Raw genomic sequence first — 17707 nt, forward strand, 5'->3', positions numbered from 1 at the left:
CGTTTGAGGAATCTGATTACGATAGAGGAAGGCATACATACATAAAAGCGCTGGCCTACTGCGATACCAAGTCGTACACCCGCCCATTGATAAAGACTGCTATTGGTGGTCGGCTATTACGAAAATGTCACCATTGATTGGTCAATCGAAGGGAGTGGTAAATCGTTGAGTGCAAGTTGAAGGAGATTTCTAATCGCAATTCTGTGGGCTTTTATAAGAAAGAGTATCGTATCTTATCGGCGAGCCCCTCGAGCGACAATCTGATCCAAAAGGGGGATAACATATTAAAGTCGGTTGTCAACTGGATTTATATTTGATTCGCAACTCTACACGTGTGCGACTTAAATTTATTAATTTATTAAATAGATCATATTTATCTTTATATTGGTTTATCGATTGCAAATGCACTTAGTAGGAGAAGGATTAGACATAAAATGCGGTTTGACTGGATGAACATGTGGTTCTTAAAGTTTTTAAATCAATAGGACAAGGGGTTCCAATGGGTAATTTTGAGATTTAGCAGAAAGGCACTTTTAGCATAGTGACTTATTTATATAACACAACTGTATTCTGGGACTATAATCGCTTATCAATACAATCGAAAATGCTTAATTTGGTTCGTTCTTGGCTTGCTGGTTTTCGAGGGGATTGTGCAGAAGTCAGGGATGGTAATGCTTCGATAAGGCATTATTTAATTTTGTTTACCATCTAAATATATAACTTAAATTCGTATTAATTGGTTTCTGGGCTTGCCTTCCTTTTGAGGCTTTGACAATTTTTGTAGCAAAAAATGTGCGACTTAAGCCCATCTAAATCACAGGCTTCTAGTGTAAAGGAGATTTAACAATAAAATCAAATTTCGACCGAAAATGGGCACTGCTTACAACGAAACTTAAAATATAATTTAAATAAGGTTACGCGGTAGGAAAACCGATGAACTAAAAACTAATTAAGTCAACTGGCCCTAAAGTTACAAATATAAAACAAGACATTATTTTAAGACCAGCATGAGTCCGGGTGAGAGAACATGGGGAATCGATGGCGCGTGATTGTGACATCTATTCCATCTTGTGGGTTGGAATCCTGTGGTGCTTGGTGTGGCGATGGTGGTGGTGCTGGTGCAGCTGGTGCGGATGATGGTGGCCAGTCCGATGTCGGTGGTGGTTCGAGATGGGCTCCATTTGCTGTTCACTGTTGCTCGCCGAGGACATCAGCTCCTTCGCCTCGATTTCGGCCTCAAGTTGTGCGGACTCCGAGTCCGATTCCGGCTGCTGGTGGTTGTGGTGGTGCCGCCGGTGGTGAACCAGGTTGACGCGCACCTGATGCTGGCTCTCGTGCTCGCCGCTCTCGTCCAGCTGGTTGTCGATCGTGGGTGAATTGGATGTGGTGGATTCAATAAACGCTCTGCTCTTGGGGGTGATGTAGGTGCTCTTCATGGAGTTGCTACCGTTGAAGAAGATGTCTAGCCTTGGTTTTCTATAAATAAAATATAGTTTAGTTATTAATAAAAAATGTGCATAACAGCATACATTTTTTAATATAATTTTATTCTTATATTTCGGATATTCAAAATATACAGCCTCAATTCTCGACACTGCTGATTAACTAGATTAACTTTGGAATTGTCAGTATTTTACATAGTAATTTCGCAGATATATTCAATAATACCTCTTTTTATCAACGATTTATTTTAAAAGTAAAAAGAGATACTTGAACTTAAAAGTGGTTTACTTTTAAAAAAATATAACAGTAGTTCAAATAGTGGCGGGAAATCGGTGTTGAAAGGGTGTTCTCTTTGAGTATGGTCGCACACTTTTCAGTGTTACAAAGCGTGAGAACATAAGTGGTGATTGTTTGCACAAAGCAGTTCACAAGCAGTGTAGGCTATCGAGCAGCACAAGCAGTTTTTGGCGCAAAACTTTAAAATGGAAACCCAAAGATTAAACGAAATTTGATAAAACACTTACCTTGGCAATGTCCAACTCGCCAGATGAGACTTAAACGGTTCTGTTCGGTAAACGCTCCATGGGACAGCAATGTCTGCAACGAATGTGAATCCGAAGAGGCCATTAAAATCGGAGTAACATATGTCGTAGGTCATGCAATGCAAATTGGAAAGTGCGCACATGAAGGGCATGCAAAACAGCAAAAATAACAACGGCGAGAAGTAAGCGTAGCAAAAAACACAACAACTGAACGACAAAGAAAGCCGAGCACAGCGCACAACGGTGCGAATGAGCAATATTTATTAGTAGCACCTTGAGCTAAATCTGCTTCTGCGATGTTGTATCTTACCGATCCAGGGCAATAACTTTCAAGACCTGAGTCAATCCTAAGCAGATATTCGGACTTTCGTTACTTCCGCTCCACTTTGAGCACCCAAACCAATGGATTTCAAATATACGGACAGAAGCATTTCGAATGGAAAACGTGCGGGGTATGAATTGTAAATTGAGATTTAGATTTTGCTGACTGTAGAATCAGACGACTAGGTATTTTTGTATTACGTCTACCGATATTCGCTGTCTGGAATTACATTGAAAGTACATTTTTTTGCCAGCTCAATTTACGTCTGACTGCTGGCCGGCCCCCGAAGTTGCCTGACTAATGACCTCTTCGAGAATGTAAATAAATTCTGGTCGCCGTGTGGTAAAGGTGGTAAGGGGGCCTGTCGCCACCGATTTGGATGGAATAAGAGATATGTTGAGAGTGAGAGAGATGGAGATGGAAAGAGTGACTGATGGGGAGGACGAGGTGCCTCCACTCCGTTCCTGGGCGGTTAGTTGGACATGGCAAACAACACGCTTACCTGCCTGGTCGCAAGTGGGTGGCGCGAAGTAGAGACCCGGCCTGAGCAGATTCTCCTCGTCGTCGTGCACCTCGATCATCAGGATGCCCACCACGCTGGCGGTCAGTTGGGGCTGCAGTGGCTGCTGTTGGCGAAGTTGCTGGCGGTGCTGCTGCTCCCAGTAGGCAAGGGCGCACTTTACGTCGATCTCCACCCAGCCGGTGGAGGAGCTGCTCAGCATAGCGGTGTTGCAAGTGCGCTTCTTGCGCTCTAAGAATGGAAAACAAATTTGATTTGTTCAGTCACAAAGTGTTCTCTTTAAAACTGTAGGCCGTTTATGATAGCTGGTCTACTGGTTACCAAAAAGAATTTTATGTTCGGTCAGCAAAATGTTTGGGATTGCAATTTACATCCGCATTAATAATCTACATATTATATTTAATTTACTTATTACATTTAAATTATGCTGTGATGCATTTTGCTTATGGCGAAGTCAATATAATTAATGAGGTTCTAAAAATCAAAAAACAGGCATTTTAATAATTGTAACCTAAAATAATTTTTTCCTGGTATACTAAATTTTAAATTCTACCTGTTGTATATGAAACCAGTTTGTTATAGCAGTAACTATTGTTATTATTTAGATAATAATAAATAATTCTGTTAGTGATATAAGTAAACATATCGCTTTGCATATTTTGTTTTCTAAGTTCGACTTCCTGGAGGCCTCCTACCTAACTTACGTTTCTTCCTCTGCTGGTGGACTATGGAGACGGTGACTCGGATTTGAGGACCCACAGGCGGCTGCTCCGCGCAATTTGGTGCCGTACTGCCAGGGTTCTCAGTACTGATAGGCTGGGCCGAAGCCTGGCCGGGATTTTGTTCACGAGTCTGGCCAGGATTGGTCTTGTAGAGGCGGAGCAGAGCGCTGCTCAGACGGTCGTCGTTGTTGGAAATGAAAACACTGCTGGCGAACTGGAGTGTCACATTGTGGCCCTGCGACCAGTCCTCCGGGCTGGTTGTCTCGGCATTGCAAATGGGAAAGCCGGCCTTCTCCTTGGAGGCGCTGCCGTTGGGCTCGTTTGAGATGGCTTTTTGCACGCGCTTGAAGATGTCGTTAAGTCTGCAAAATATTGAGAAGCCAATTTGGATGTTATTAAGTGTAACTAAATTTATATAACATTAGAGCTTCTTATCAACATTTGACTTAATCACTATTGAATATTCTGTTTCGTCGGCAGAAGTCCAATACCGAAAATGTTTATTATACTACGGCTGTAGTGGAAACCCGCATTCCCCATCTTGGGTGCTGGATATCAAAAGCTGGCATCATTTGATGGTTCATCGCGCAACTATTTGTATGCCTAAGCTGCGCCGCCCAGAGAATTTAGTTCAAGTGTTTGTGTAAGACTCACTTAATTGACATTAGAGCGTTACATTCAGACATTCACAATTCTCAAGAAAAGTCAGGAGATGGGCAGCGAGGAAAACGTGCTTGTTTCCATTTGCTGGCAATTCATAACTTTGATTCAATTTAGCCCGACGACAGCGAGCAAACTAGTTCCTATCGAGGAACTGGTAAATCCGTCGTTGAAGGGGGCAAAGATTTGGGAAGCACCCATAATGAGTAAACTATTTTCCATTAAATGCTGGCGTCGTAGCCAGAGTTCAGTGGACTGCCTGGCCATAAAACTATTTCCCGATAGTACAAGTGGTGTATTTCTGGCTTCTATCAACTGATAATCAGCTTTTTGAGTCCCGAGATAGTCCACGTACTACTAATTTGGACTGCTGCCCCCGAGATCCGAGATCGCAGATGTTATTGAAACACAAATACCTTATTCCGATATCTCCGCGTAAATACAAACTACTCATGCTAGTGCGCTGGGCAATTTAAAAATAATGTTGACCACTAATCTGGTCAGTTAGCTGAGGGCCGGCGATAGCTGCTTATCCCAAGAGCAATCATCCGCCTTGGGCTAGCCAACTACTTTTCGTTCTTACGGCACTACTAAATGCGACTGGCCCGAGTCATCTACGCTGATTAAATGCCTTCACATGATTCGCTCGTCGGGATATTTCCTAAACTTGATTATGAGCTAAGTGCGCGTAGTGGAGCTAACGACAGACCCGTGTCACTTAAGAACCCCTTGAGATCGAGACGAAATTCTGTCAGTGCACGGGTGAAAAAGGCTACCTATAAGAACTGCGCTTAGATCTACCTCACAGATACATAGATAGATAGTTTCCCACTTAAATGTATATTCACAGCCCTCCTGTGTATTACTTGTTGAAATATATTTTTAGCAATGCAACATTAAATATGATTTAAAAACACACAATTAAATCACGACAGTGTTTTTCTTGGTTAGATGCAACGCATACAAATATTGTATGTAAACGTTTACAGGCTTGTGATCAATGCCTTAAGATACGACTACGACTTGTTGGATATGTTTTTCCAAGTGCACAATCATCGGAATACGGGCAGACAACAATAGTTAGTTAGCTATGATCTAATCTGGCCGCACTCACTCGCCTGAAAATTGGACAATTGTATGCGTCTGGATCGGCAATTGAGACGCGCCTGACGTTTCGTCTTGTTCCTTTTCCCACACAAAATGCACAAAGAGAGAAAAAAACTGATTAATTGTTAAAGCATTTGGTCTGGCCCGCGACGCAGTTTGTCTAGCCAAAAAATAATTATGAAACCCAGTTTTCGGTCTCTCGGTCTTTCGGTCTTTTCTCTGTTCCGAAAGTGAACCAAGCCCCTGGCTGATTATCGGCTCTTGTTTATATTTATGTTTACGTTGTGATCGCATCGATCGAACCGAAACGGCACCGAATCTGGCTAGCTGGCTAGCTGGGTTGGCCAAGGAATGCCAGCGTGCGGAGTCGTCTGGAGTTGGCTGTGTGGCATGAACTTGAAAACTCGTTGAGTCGTGCCGTTTGTCTGGCCACCGTCTAGACAGATTGTCGGTCCGTCAGACAGGCGGTCTTTCCGTCCGCTCGTTGTTTGCTCGCTGGCTGCCTGTCTTTCTGTCTGCCTGTCTGTCTGTCTGCCGGCCTAGATGCTGCACCGAAAAAAACTTCGCGGAATCGGGGTCAATCTGAACTGATTTACGCCGAACAGCGGGGTCTTCGGTATTGCATGAATTTTTGACTGCTCGTGTTGGGTACTGATATACGGGGTGTATTCAAAGTAGTATTTATTATTAGTTAAAAGTTATTGTCTAAATATGTTGTGCTTAGTTTTGATTCTTTTGTTCAAGCTAAAGATGCATTCATCATCAAGTTATTTGGAAAAAACGTAACTTCGATGGTTACTTACATATGTATGTCTTGTGGTGTCTTAGTACCCAATGAATATCCCTTTACTAAGCTGGAATCGAGCCCCACTTTCTTCAGGTGTGCTATCGATGCTACCGTGACAATCTGTCCGCTTAGACACTATTTCTGTTCATGCGTGAGTCACGCATGCGCAGAGGCAGGGTGCCATTTTGGGGGGAAGGTGCCTTTGGGGCAGGAGGAAATTTGCATTGGCCTCCATTCGCTCGGGCAGACATCACTGAATGCATCGCCTCAGTGTCTGCGTCTGCGGTTTTGCAGTCCGTTGCCTCAGGCCTCTGGCCGCAGCAGCAGTAGCAACACCAGTAGCAATTGCCACTGCAACAGCAACAGAACAGTAGCAACAACGGCTAGACGGTGTCTCGCCGGCTGCACTTCATTATCATGCAACCAACGGAGAACTGCAGCCAGTCGAAATGCACACGCCTACTGCCGTGTGCCCTCCACCAATGCACCATTGCACCATTGCGCCAGTTGCTGGGGGCAGACATGTCTGCTGTCCCGATGACATTACTCATACGTCACAGGTTTTTTGCCTTTTTTGTCTTTTTCGCCGTCTGAACGGAACTCTGCCAAAGCAATCAAACGAGATGAAACAATTTAGATATCAGCTGTTGGCCCCACAAGTGCCCGACTTGCATAGCAACGACCTACAAAAAGTTCATTACCGGAGAGCCGCAGCCGGAGACACAGACACTGACGGAGCCGCAGTCGCAGTCGCGGACGGAGTCACATTCGGAGCCGGATAGCTAGACATGGCCCAGACTGCTCCCAGACATCAGCCAGACAGCTATAGAAAGACACAGAGGTCGCCGACGGAATTCGATGCATTCTGCAGTGTGTTGCAGTGTGTTGCATTGTGCTGCAGTGCCTATGTCAGTGTGTCCGCATTGTGCAGCGGCGTCGCGACTGTTGCACTACAGTATCTGATGGATACAACAGATATCATTGATGGATCTTGGCTGGCGAGCCCCCGCCTCTTTGATCTACTTAGATGTTATGTGGTCAGTTGGGTAGAAGTTGATCGAAGGGCTATTCAGATTCATTTTTTTGTGAAGAATGAATAACAATTAAAGAATATAGCCAATTAATTAATAGATCTAGGCTTCTCTGATTATCCATCCCATTTCTTTGTAAGTTGCCTGTTTGTTTATGCTTAAGCTAGAACACTATTAGATTTTAACTGTAATCTTTAAATTAAAACGTGTATATTTATATTAATTTGTTTTAAAACACTAAATTATGTTTTAATAACGCTTGATAATTTTTATAATATTTATCAAATGAGTATTGGACCCATCCTATTCTTGTGAGATTCTAATCGCTCTGGGTTTCGCATAATCAAAACAAAAGACGCAATTTGTGGGCACGCTTCTCTTATATAGCTAAAATAATTTATTGATCATAGGTTTCGGTCTGCTAAGCGAGGCCATTACATTTACGACTTTTGGTAGGAACTTCATGTACTTGTCGGAGCATTCAATCAATAAATAAATAATAATCGAGTGCACATGTGGAAAATCTCACAGGAAAGTATTAATTTTCACAACTTATTTTTATTAATTCGGCGAATCGGTTTGCATGGGGGAAATCGTGTTGAAGATAAACCAAATGGAGCAGAGCGTGTACAATGTACTTTTAAGAATATACTCGATTTCATTTGGTGCTATAGATTTTTGAGCGAGATGCAGTAATGTTTTTAGCCTTGAATGAAAGTGGCCTGTGTTTGGACAAATCTCTCACTTAATGGACAGCGAATTTTATACAAAATTTGTGAAATTTGGCAGCAAATTGTGTTTAACACAATGTATGCCCGAAGCTGATTGACCATTTAACTGCACAGTGCACTGTTTTAAAATGTTGTATACAATAAGGCAGCTTTTTAAATGTGTTTTTTAGCCAGTCTTGTGTTTAGAAGGAGTGTATATTTTTAAAGATTTCTATTTGGGGAAAGAGATTCTATTCTGGGCATGAGGCGACATTGATTGACAGCGTGTGTTTTGGCCACTTGGAGGTGCTTGGCACTTACCGCTGAGTGGCGACCTGCTGCAGATACTGCTGGTTGGAGGACTGGGCGGAGTCGTCCCGCATGTTGGGATTGCTCCGGTTCTGAATGCTCAGGATCTGCTCCTCGGTCAGGTTGAAGCGGTTCAGGATGGTGCGGTTGAACGGGTTCACCACTTCGGACTGCACACCCTCTATGAAGAAGGAGGTGTCGAAGGGAGTGGCCCTCGAGTCCCCGGCCATGGTGATCAGCGACAGGGTCAGGATTAGTTCTCGGATGCGACTCCTTCCGCACCTTTTACCACGCATAGCATTTGCCATGTTTGTGTTTTGCTCTTGATTGCTAATCAATTGCCAAACTAAATGTTTTCGCACGCAAATAGGTGTCTTTCTTGTTGGCAATCACTTAAACTGAATATTTCCTCACTGCATTTTTGCCACCAATTAAAATGTTATCTTTTTCACTTCAGCTGGAGACCGACAGTCGAATTTGTTAATTCTGATGGCTGTTGTTCAGCTTCTCGATGTGTTCGCTCTAAGAACCAAGTATGAAGTGATTTGCGCGAGTCGGTTTTTTAGTCTTAAATAAGAAAAATTTGGTTGTGCCGGGCATATCTACTTTGTTATGGTCGTAAACGCTGCGTTGCTGCCGGCACTGCGAGAAAATGCGACCGCCTCAAGATGAACAAGCGAGTAATTGGTCATTAGCTGCTGGCAAACTGTATTAATATCTCAGCACAATAACATTAAATGTTGATGATAAAACTAAGTAATTTTATGTTCCTTATTAATTATTAATATTTATTTGTATAATAAAAAGAAAACTAAAATAAGTTGGTACAATATTAATAATTTTTTAGTTTGTAATTTCACTTGGATTAATACTAAAATGTATAAGAGCTTATAGTATGGAGATTATAACGAACAATTCAAAGTGCCCCGAGCTAAAACGCGGACAATAGATCTCAGCTTAGTTCTTCAGACCAGTATTTACTTTAATATCATTAATATCGCCTTCTAACACCTCGACTAAGTTTGCAGTGTAGCGCTTGGGCACTTCGGCTGGCGGTTCGGCTGGCGCTCGGATACACAGTGGCCGACCAATCAACGCCGCTTGAGGATCTGCCGGCGTTGCTGACGTCGACGTGTAGCGCTACTGTGGCCGTGCGTGAGATACAGAACGTGGCTGTATGGGTGCATCTGTATCTTTGGCCTGTGCCTGTGCGTCCGAGATGGGGCTTATCTTTAGGGCCGAAAGCGATACTCCGGTCCTAACCTAGGTTTGTTTGGCGACTTCCTCGAGTGGAAGCTATCAAACACGACTATCCGAAAGCTGCAAGCTATCTATAAACACTCGAGGCACTAAAAACACTATAAACAATCGAAACCTGTGTCAATCTCTTAGGACGGCTTTGCACCCATCGGATCCGTTCGCATGTCCGCAAACAAGGCTCTATTTATTCCAATTACTACGTGCGTGGGCGATTAGATTAACCTAAGTGGTTTCCTCGCAAGCTCACAATTAGTATGACCTAATCAAATTGTTTTGATACGCGAGTTATGTCCGTTATCGGCTGCTGTTCTTTTTTGGGGCACGAAGAGCAAGATGTCTTTGCTCTTGACTTTCAGCTGTCGCATTTGTCGGCATTTGTGCGTGCCAACTAATCATCTGACAACGAGATAGGCCTGAAAGTGCGTAGTCCATCAATTGGAAGGTGAATTGGGCGGATATATCCTATTAGAGGTGCGTGCGGTGCCTGGCACGGCGCTAGGCATCTCTTAACCCCAGAAAGCCCATCCTTTGGCCCAATTTTGCATCTACGCATGAAGAATACCAAACAGATATGGCGCTATCCCGTATTATTCATTCCACTCGCATACGGAAATCCAAACAGTCAGACTTCAAGGACGTTCTTGATTTATTTATTTATTTGCAACATATAAACATCTTTCCCAGCACTCCGTCTGGACCAAATTGAATTTCAAAATGATTGTATAATTCGCAGCACTTTATAAAGTCTGGACTCGGCTCCTTCCCGCTGCCCATTCATGTGGTGTGTCTACACACCGTTTAAATTCTGAATAGAGTGACGGGCCGAAGGGGGGGTTATCCAGACGTCGAGTGATATGTGTTATGTAAAATTGCAATCGCATCAAATGCCCAGATTCATAATCCCGCCGGTGGGTGGGGGGGGGGAAATGAAAACAAGATATATGTAGGACGCAATCAGCGCCTCTTGTCGCGAAGTTTATATAATAATGTTTGTTTATTTGAGCGCTGGCATAGAATTTGTCCCACTTTGTGGACAATGTGGATGTCAGCAACAACAGAAAAAGTGCCAGACATGTAGATATATCTAGACAATACGAATTGGAATGCCAAATGAGTCAAGTAAAGTCTCGGTTTTTGATTTTTCATTAACTTTTCAAGGCCGTCAGATTGGGTGGACCTATAATTAACTAACTTCCTAATATGAAATCGAAATACCTCCGCTTTCTTTTGATCTTGTGAGGCAGGTATTTTCTGCCTCGCATTTCCCTGCGTTTATTTTTGAAAGCAATTTTCTGGCAAATCCATACTATGTCTCACGCTCGTGCCACTTTGCGGGGCTTAATTTTAAACGGTAGCCGGCAATTGCCGCCAATGAGCAACTATTCCGTCTATCCGTCCATTTGGATGTGGGCACGTGAGGCTCTAAAGACCAGTAGCACCACCGGCACCACTAACACCACTATCACCACTCAGTGGCCACCACTCAGCGCACAGCACACAGCAGCACCTGGCTGGAAAACATCTGGCAATTGGTAAGTTTTGGCCATTGGTTCTTAAGTGATTTTCTGTATGGTTACAAGTGGTTGCTCTGTTCCAAATTTAGCCGATCACATAATAATTGGTACCAATAACGATTCCGGTCTTTAGGGCTCATGCCTATCAGGTGATTGACTTCTGTGATTATTTTGTATTTATTTGCTTTGAATTGGTGTACTCAGAAGTATAAAAACATGGCACTAAATAATTAAATCATTGAATAAGATGGAAAGAAAAGTACTTTATAGTTGGTATATTAGCTCGTAGTAAAAATGACGACTCAGCAGTTTCAGAATATATAAAAATTCAGATTAGGCACTGGAATACATTAGTGGTAGACCTAAGAAATAGCAATCTACAAAATACTTTCAGCGGTTATGGACATAGACTTATCGGATTTTTTATGACCAAAGAGCAGTGGGAAGTTTGGCGGTTATTATTGATTTATAGGCTGTATTGAGGCATCATGGCACAACTAATAAAACTTTAAAAACTTTCGGATTGATGCGAGATTTGACCTTCGATGTGAATAGTACTATAAGAGGTGCGGGAACTAATTTTATGCAGGGCTCGCGAAAATGCATTTTCAGGGGCATTGAATCTGCAAGCACCGCAGCGAAATTATTTAACCATCAACACGTAGTTTACATAATTATCCCTCACTCCCAAATGGGGCGTTTCAAGAGGGTTCGGTATCCCAAGTACCCTTCCTTTCCCAATCAAAGGAGCACGGACCGAAAAAAAGTCATCAGGGTTTCGATAATGCGCGTCAGACTTGAAAATTATTACTCACAGTTCCCCATAGAAGAATCTCACTAGGTGCAACATAATATAAGTGACATAGGTTATGATTAGTTTAAAAATGAATATATAATCGGGAGATTTAAATAAGCTTATGCTACTTTACTAATCGCATGCATCGCATTTTTTCTCAGTCCAAGAAGCAGCTCGCGAAAGAACATTCAATGGGCTGGCGCGAGTTTATTAAAAACACACGATGTTCGTCAGCCGGCGGAGCAGACGTGTCAAGTCAGCACCGACCAAGAAGAGCCTCCAGACTTATAGCATGGGTGCTGGTTAGCTGGTTAGCTGGCCGGTTGATGAAGGAGCCATCTCTGGGTCTAAGTCTGGGTCTGGGCCACTGGCTCCTAACCACGGTACGAGATGGCAACTGGTGCCGGTGCAGCCGTCGAATGCAGTTGTCGTGATTGTTGGCTCAGATTGCATGTGGAATGCAAAGACCAGAAGCCAATTTGTTATTGTGTTGTTTTCTGCCCTCCGGGCCGGTGCTACCGTTTATTTGCGGCCGCTTTTTCCTTTTCTGTTTCGGGCATACCCTGCATTTAAGCTGGGGCATCACGCATACGCTCCAAGGCCTGGCATCTATGGCCATTTCAATTTAGGTTATACGAGTATTACTGTAGCCTGGAACTTGGCTATAATTTAAAGTACTTTAAAAGTACGATTTTGACCAATCTAAATAAATGTAATTATATTTTGCTGTGTTCCTACTATCAAATTATTATTTAGATGAACAACTTGTGTTTATAGAGGCTGGTATGCTGTAATAAAAAATGTTTAGGGCGTATGCTATTCGCTTTGGATTTGTTACCCCCCGGCCTGATTGTTATTAATTATTGCGCATTTTCATTTTCGGTTTTTAAGACTTTCGCGTGCCGTCGTTTGGCTTCTGTTGGTGTTTTGGGCCCAGCCCCTTCCAGCCAGATCCAGATCCAAGCAGACGCGGATGCAGACTGTGGCCGATTCCAAGACCGAGACCGAGACCGAGACCCCGAAAGCCAGACGTTCCGTCGCAGGGACGGCGGCTGGGGACGCTACACAGAAAAAAATATTGTAATTTTACTAACGTGGGGAATAGAGAAATAAATAATAATTTCCAGCGGTGCTGGATCAAATTTTGTTAGCTGCCGATTTAGCCTAATATATGGTAAACAAAACGTGAATTCCATTTCGGGTTTTGCTGGCAACAAGAATTTATAAACACTATTTAGCCACAAGCAATTAAAATGCTCACGTGAATACGTCGAGCTGTTTACATAAATTTGTTGAATATCTTTAAAAAATGGCAATAACTTTAATTTACCTGATATTCTCGACTGCAGCATATCTATTTCTCGCCTGTATGTGTATGCTGCTGATGGCAGCCGCGTCTTGTTGATTGTCAAAATTGACAATGAATGTCTTCGCCGGAGGATGGATGATGGAGATGGGGAATGGGACTGAGGCTGACCCAGCCAGCCGAAGACAAGTGCATGTCTCGCGTCTGCAGAGTGTCTGGAGACCGACGCAGACACTCGGATCTGGTGGCGATGTCGAAGTTGTCCTTAAGTGATGCTGATGCAGATGCAGATGCAGATGCAGATGCTGTTGCATCCAAATATGGACCATGGGCCGATGGTCGGCTCTCCAGCGGCGGAGGCGGCGGGCGGTGCAGCAGGTGAGCCGCCGGATAGTGGCTGCAGTTTTACACTTGCGCTGCGCTGCAGAAAGTTATTTAAATGATATGCACATGCAGTGCTCCTCCGTCGCGTTGCGTTGCGTTGCGTCGCGTCGCGTTGTCTGGTAGCTGTAAAATGAGAACTGAGACTTCGACTGATTCCCTGTCGTCTGCGATTTTTCCTGGTCATGGGCATGGGCCTCTGCCATTGGCACTGCCTCTGCCTTTGCCTTTGCCTGTGCCTTTGCCTGTGCCAGCAATTATGAGCGTCTGGCCGTCTGGCAGTTTACAATATTTTTAATTACCGCGTTTTTTTCTAAGCAGAGATAAGCATCTGGGCGGCTGGAGCTGCTCTTTTTCGAATTTCAATTTGAGGCTCCGCTGGCAGGCCGAATTGTCGCCACTGTTTATTGCCTCTGGCCACCAACAGCAATAGCAGTCGGAGCAGTCGAAGCAGCCGGAGCAGTAGCAGGAGGAGCAGGAGCAGCCATTTTGATGACTAAGCGAGGAGCCGGTTTTGGGAGCTTGGAGCCACTTGCAGTTGGGCTCATGGGCTCCCGGCTGTCTGCCGTCTGCATTCTGGCCGTCTGACCATCGCAGGCCGTAATTTAATGCAAATTTGGGAAGCCCCATGGCCAAGACCCGGTCTCGGACTCGGACTCGGTCTCGAAGTGGAATCAGAATCGGTCATGTTGTGCCCATGGCCAGGTAGTAAAAGTGAAAATAACTCCCTGTTCCTGCCGATGGCTGTCAGTAGTCATTTGGTCTATTGATTAAGCACCTGTGCTCCGACTTAGAGAGGCTTCCCATTCATCAACTAGGTTCAGAAGTAGCATCTCAGCCATGCTAAAATATGATTGTGGTAAAGAGAAACCCTTCGAATGTTCTGTTCCTCTGATGAGATGTATAGACTAATATGTTATAAAATGCACCGTACCTTATGGAGCCATTTAAAATGTTTTGAAAAAAAATATAATGATTGCCATATAGTATTGTTTTTTTTTTAGTTTTGTTATCCAAACGAACTACGTTGTATATTAAGGGTGTCTTTTGTTTATTCTGTTCTGACTTTTTGTAATCCTCTTACAGTTTTATTAGGATTTTTTCTCAAATCAAATATTAGCTAGGGGGAATTAAATTGATTTAATACGAGGTATTAGGATTTTACTGACCCCAAAAGAGCTAAATCGACAGCACTGTTCTTGGCCAATGCGTTTTTCGATGTTAAAGAACTGCCAAGGCAATCAAATAAATGAAGATGCAACCTGACCATAAATGCCGCAAATACCACTCATACCACAGCATTCCCCACTGCCAACGTGCAGCTCCTGCCTGCCGTCCAAAGGTACGAGCGAGTATATATAGCTACATATATACTTATATATCGGTTCTGGGTTCGAGCGTATTTATAGGACGTATAGGTATTTAACGACGCGAGCCGGCACGCCAGGATGCAATGGGCCGAAGAGCACGTGGCGGACAAGGAGTTCCCATCGTGGAACTGGATGCATAAATGAATGAAATGGCGTTTTAGGTAATTCGTACCGACCAAGTTTGTGCTGACAGTTCGCCAACTATGCTAATGAGGCCGTGGATGCCAGGAGCTCCTAAAGCGGATTTCTTGCCGTGCTGCCGTGAGGAATATGACGAAAATGAGGAAGCATTCCGTTCTTTTTACGGTGGCAACACTTCAGTCATTCGAGGAACTCTTGATCTTATTTTTGATCGTGGCTGCGGCTGCATAAGCTATTTATAACCATTATCCCAACTTACGAATGCCACGCACTAATCATGAACTTTTTTGGCTCTGAACCCCATTGTCCGATGACAATTCAACTTTTTTTTATAGCTTTGGCTCACGACACAGTTACCTCAGTGTAGAAAATTTGTTTTCTGGACATAATATAAATTATAGTGTGTACTTTACACTTATTAACATTTCAAAGAAGTATTAAACATATTAATCGCCTACTTTCATCCGTTTTACCGAAGGCTGAGGTATTTATATAATAACATTTACAAATGTATTTACAAACTTAAGAAACATAAACGAAATTCAAAATTGTAAAATGTTTCCGCAGTTTTTGGGAAGCACAAACAATTACTTAATTATAAAACGAAGAGCATAAAAGCAATAATAATATATTTAAAAAAATGCAAAATTTGGAAATGAATGATCTGCCGCTAGATTATATATTTACGTAAAATTAGGAATGTATAAGCAGTATTAGTGAAGTTCGTATCTTACACAGAGTTTTTCCGTACTTCAGCTAAAAAGTATGCTATACGCTGCAGCTTTTAAATATTTTTCACTTTCACACACAATCTGCGCCGGCTCAGTTGTCACAAATTCACAATAATCCTAAATTGTTTTATAACCGATCATATACACGACAGAGACCAGGATGTGCGACGTAGTCCTCCCATGCGAGTATAATCCCAAGGCATGTCCGAGTCCTGCGGCGAAGAAAAGCCGCCTCTTCACCATCCTGCTCCTCTACTGTTGGCAGCGGGAGTACGACAAGCGACCCTACCGCCAGTTCCAGTTCAAAAGACTGATGTTCGAGGAGCGGATCGGTCGGAAGTACCACTGCATCCGCGACTTCCGGGTCATCGTTAACTATCTGCTGAGGCGTCCGCAGTTGGCCATCAAAATTTCCAGCTTGATTGTCAGCAACTGGGATGCGGGCTTGCTCAAGGACTTTGTCTGCTCGCTGATCCCCGTCTGGTATATCGAGCTGAGTCTGATGCGGTTTCCACACGAGTTCTTCGTGATGCTGCGTCTTAATGCGGCTAAGATGAATGTTAGCCAGCTGAGTTTGGAAGGTATCTTATGTAGGCATCGAGGCACTCGACCAAAGCGTTTCCTCATTTCTTTTGCAAACATGCTTAAAAGCCTTCTTCTGTAAACCCCCAGGAACACCCCTCACCGATGACGATGTGCGCATCCTGCGAGAGTTCCTGCTGGTCAGCAAGACCCTGCGCAGGCTCAATGTGTCCAGCTGCAGCTTGACTCAGTTCAACTTCGCTCTGATTGCTGACGGAGTATACAAGTCGTCTGGAGTGCGACGGTTGAGTGCCAACAGGCTGCTGGGGATGGGCCTCAGCCTGGACACCGAGAAAATTGCCTCCGTGCTGAGCTCGCTACTGATGCAGAATACACTCTGGGCTCTTTCGCTGGAGCACTGCGAACTGACCGCCCAGGACATGATTCCCATTGCCGAGCACCTGGCCCGGACCAACTCAAAATTTCGCCGCCTCCGAATCGCCTGCAACAAGATCGGTCCGGATGGAGCCTTCTTCCTGCTGCGTGGAATGTCCATAGGAGGCAATCTGGAATTGCTGGACTTGAGCTATTGCTCGATTGGCACACACGGCGGCGAGTGGGTGGCCAAGTACCTGACCTCGTGCCGCAGGCTGCAGATCCTGCACTTGAACTACAACGACATGGGGCCGGAGGCAGTGAATCTCATCCTTTTGGCCATGAAGAAGCCGTGCAAGCTGGAGCGCCTGACCTTGTATGGCAACCACTTTGACTCGCGCTCCGCGATGATAGTGCGTCGCTTGCTGGATGCCGACGTAGTGCTACACTCCGAGCTGGACATCAGTTACACCTACGATGAGGCACTGCAGGATTACAGGGTGGTGCCTTGGAGGTAAAAGTGGACAGGAAGTTGTTAGTTCTGTTTGCTCGTAAGTAAATTAAAGTCTACGCCGACAAAACCAGTTATGATGGTACATTTTGTGGATATCGGTTGCAGGTGTTATGCTTCTGCGATTATTGTTAGATCTAGTCACTAAAAAACCGCCTGCGTATCATAGGTTAGACCATTTTTCAAAAATCTAAGCAAACGTAACTTCTTAGCTATCAAATGCGCTTTTGTGACGTATAGAGAGGATACGCACATAAAAAGAGATCAATAAATAAATAATAATATAAATAATCTTGTAGTACTGGAGACTATCGGTCATCCCGACCGCATCAATCTCAAGGTCCCCCAGTTCCTTCACTCTTTACTTCCGCAGGTAATCAAGTCATTCCCGCAGGTGAATCTGTGCACAAGAGTCGCCAGAGATGCCGAAGCTCGAAGTTATATATAGACTCTGCCAGATATAAAGTATAATATTCTTCAGCAGGATCACTAGACGAGTTGATCTGGCTATGCGGATATCAGAGACATAGACGCAGTACAAGTTTGCTTCCAAATGTTGCCACGCCAACACTTTTGAAAACAGTTTTGATCATTTTAAAGTTTTTATTAGACTTGTACATTTCTTTCGATTTTACAAAATTACTGGT

At 43.8% G+C, this 17707-nt stretch overlaps 3 protein-coding genes across 6 annotated transcripts; 1 reads left to right on the forward strand and 2 right to left on the reverse strand.

Moving 5' to 3' along the window:
• Positions 1 to 290: 290 nt before the first annotated feature.
• Positions 291 to 8681, reverse strand: LOC122620676 (protein anachronism). Of its 3 annotated transcripts, none has more exons than XM_043798276.1 (5): positions 8166 to 8681; positions 3532 to 3911; positions 2810 to 3058; positions 1968 to 2040; positions 291 to 1476 (listed from the first exon to the last, which is right to left on the reverse strand). In XM_043798276.1, exons 1-5 carry the CDS (start codon positions 8459 to 8461, stop codon positions 1059 to 1061), a joined length of 1416 nt encoding a protein of 471 aa, XP_043654211.1. In that variant the 5' UTR covers positions 8462 to 8681; the 3' UTR covers positions 291 to 1058. The 3 variants fall into 3 exon arrangements, with proteins under 3 accessions (XP_043654211.1, XP_043654202.1, XP_043654219.1); XM_043798267.1 differs by having other exon boundaries at positions 3523 to 3911; XM_043798284.1 differs by having other exon boundaries at positions 1314 to 1476; positions 2814 to 3058; positions 3523 to 3911.
• Positions 8682 to 12609: 3928 nt separating this feature from the next.
• On the reverse strand, positions 12610 to 13406 carry LOC122626745. Its single transcript, XM_043807118.1, has 2 exons — positions 13054 to 13406; positions 12610 to 12784 (listed from the first exon to the last, which is right to left on the reverse strand). Exons 1-2 carry the CDS (start codon positions 13356 to 13358, stop codon positions 12610 to 12612), a joined length of 480 nt encoding a protein of 159 aa, XP_043663053.1. The 5' UTR covers positions 13359 to 13406.
• A 2327-nt stretch (positions 13407 to 15733) lies between these two features.
• On the forward strand, positions 15734 to 17305 carry LOC122626076 (leucine-rich repeat-containing protein 34). Of its 2 annotated transcripts, XM_043806199.1 has the most exons (3): positions 15734 to 16233; positions 16325 to 17100; positions 17169 to 17305. In XM_043806199.1, exons 1-2 carry the CDS (start codon positions 15813 to 15815, stop codon positions 17065 to 17067), a joined length of 1164 nt encoding a protein of 387 aa, XP_043662134.1. In that variant the 5' UTR covers positions 15734 to 15812; the 3' UTR covers positions 17068 to 17100; positions 17169 to 17305. The 2 variants fall into 2 exon arrangements, with proteins under 2 accessions (XP_043662134.1, XP_043662133.1); XM_043806198.1 differs by lacking the exon at positions 17169 to 17305 and having other exon boundaries at positions 16325 to 17130.
• The last annotated feature ends 402 nt before the right edge of the window (positions 17306 to 17707 follow it).

The sequence above is a fragment of the Drosophila teissieri genome, chromosome 2L (genome assembly GCF_016746235.2).
Source record: "Drosophila teissieri strain GT53w chromosome 2L, Prin_Dtei_1.1, whole genome shotgun sequence".
Taxonomy (NCBI): domain Eukaryota; kingdom Metazoa; phylum Arthropoda; class Insecta; order Diptera; family Drosophilidae; genus Drosophila; species Drosophila teissieri.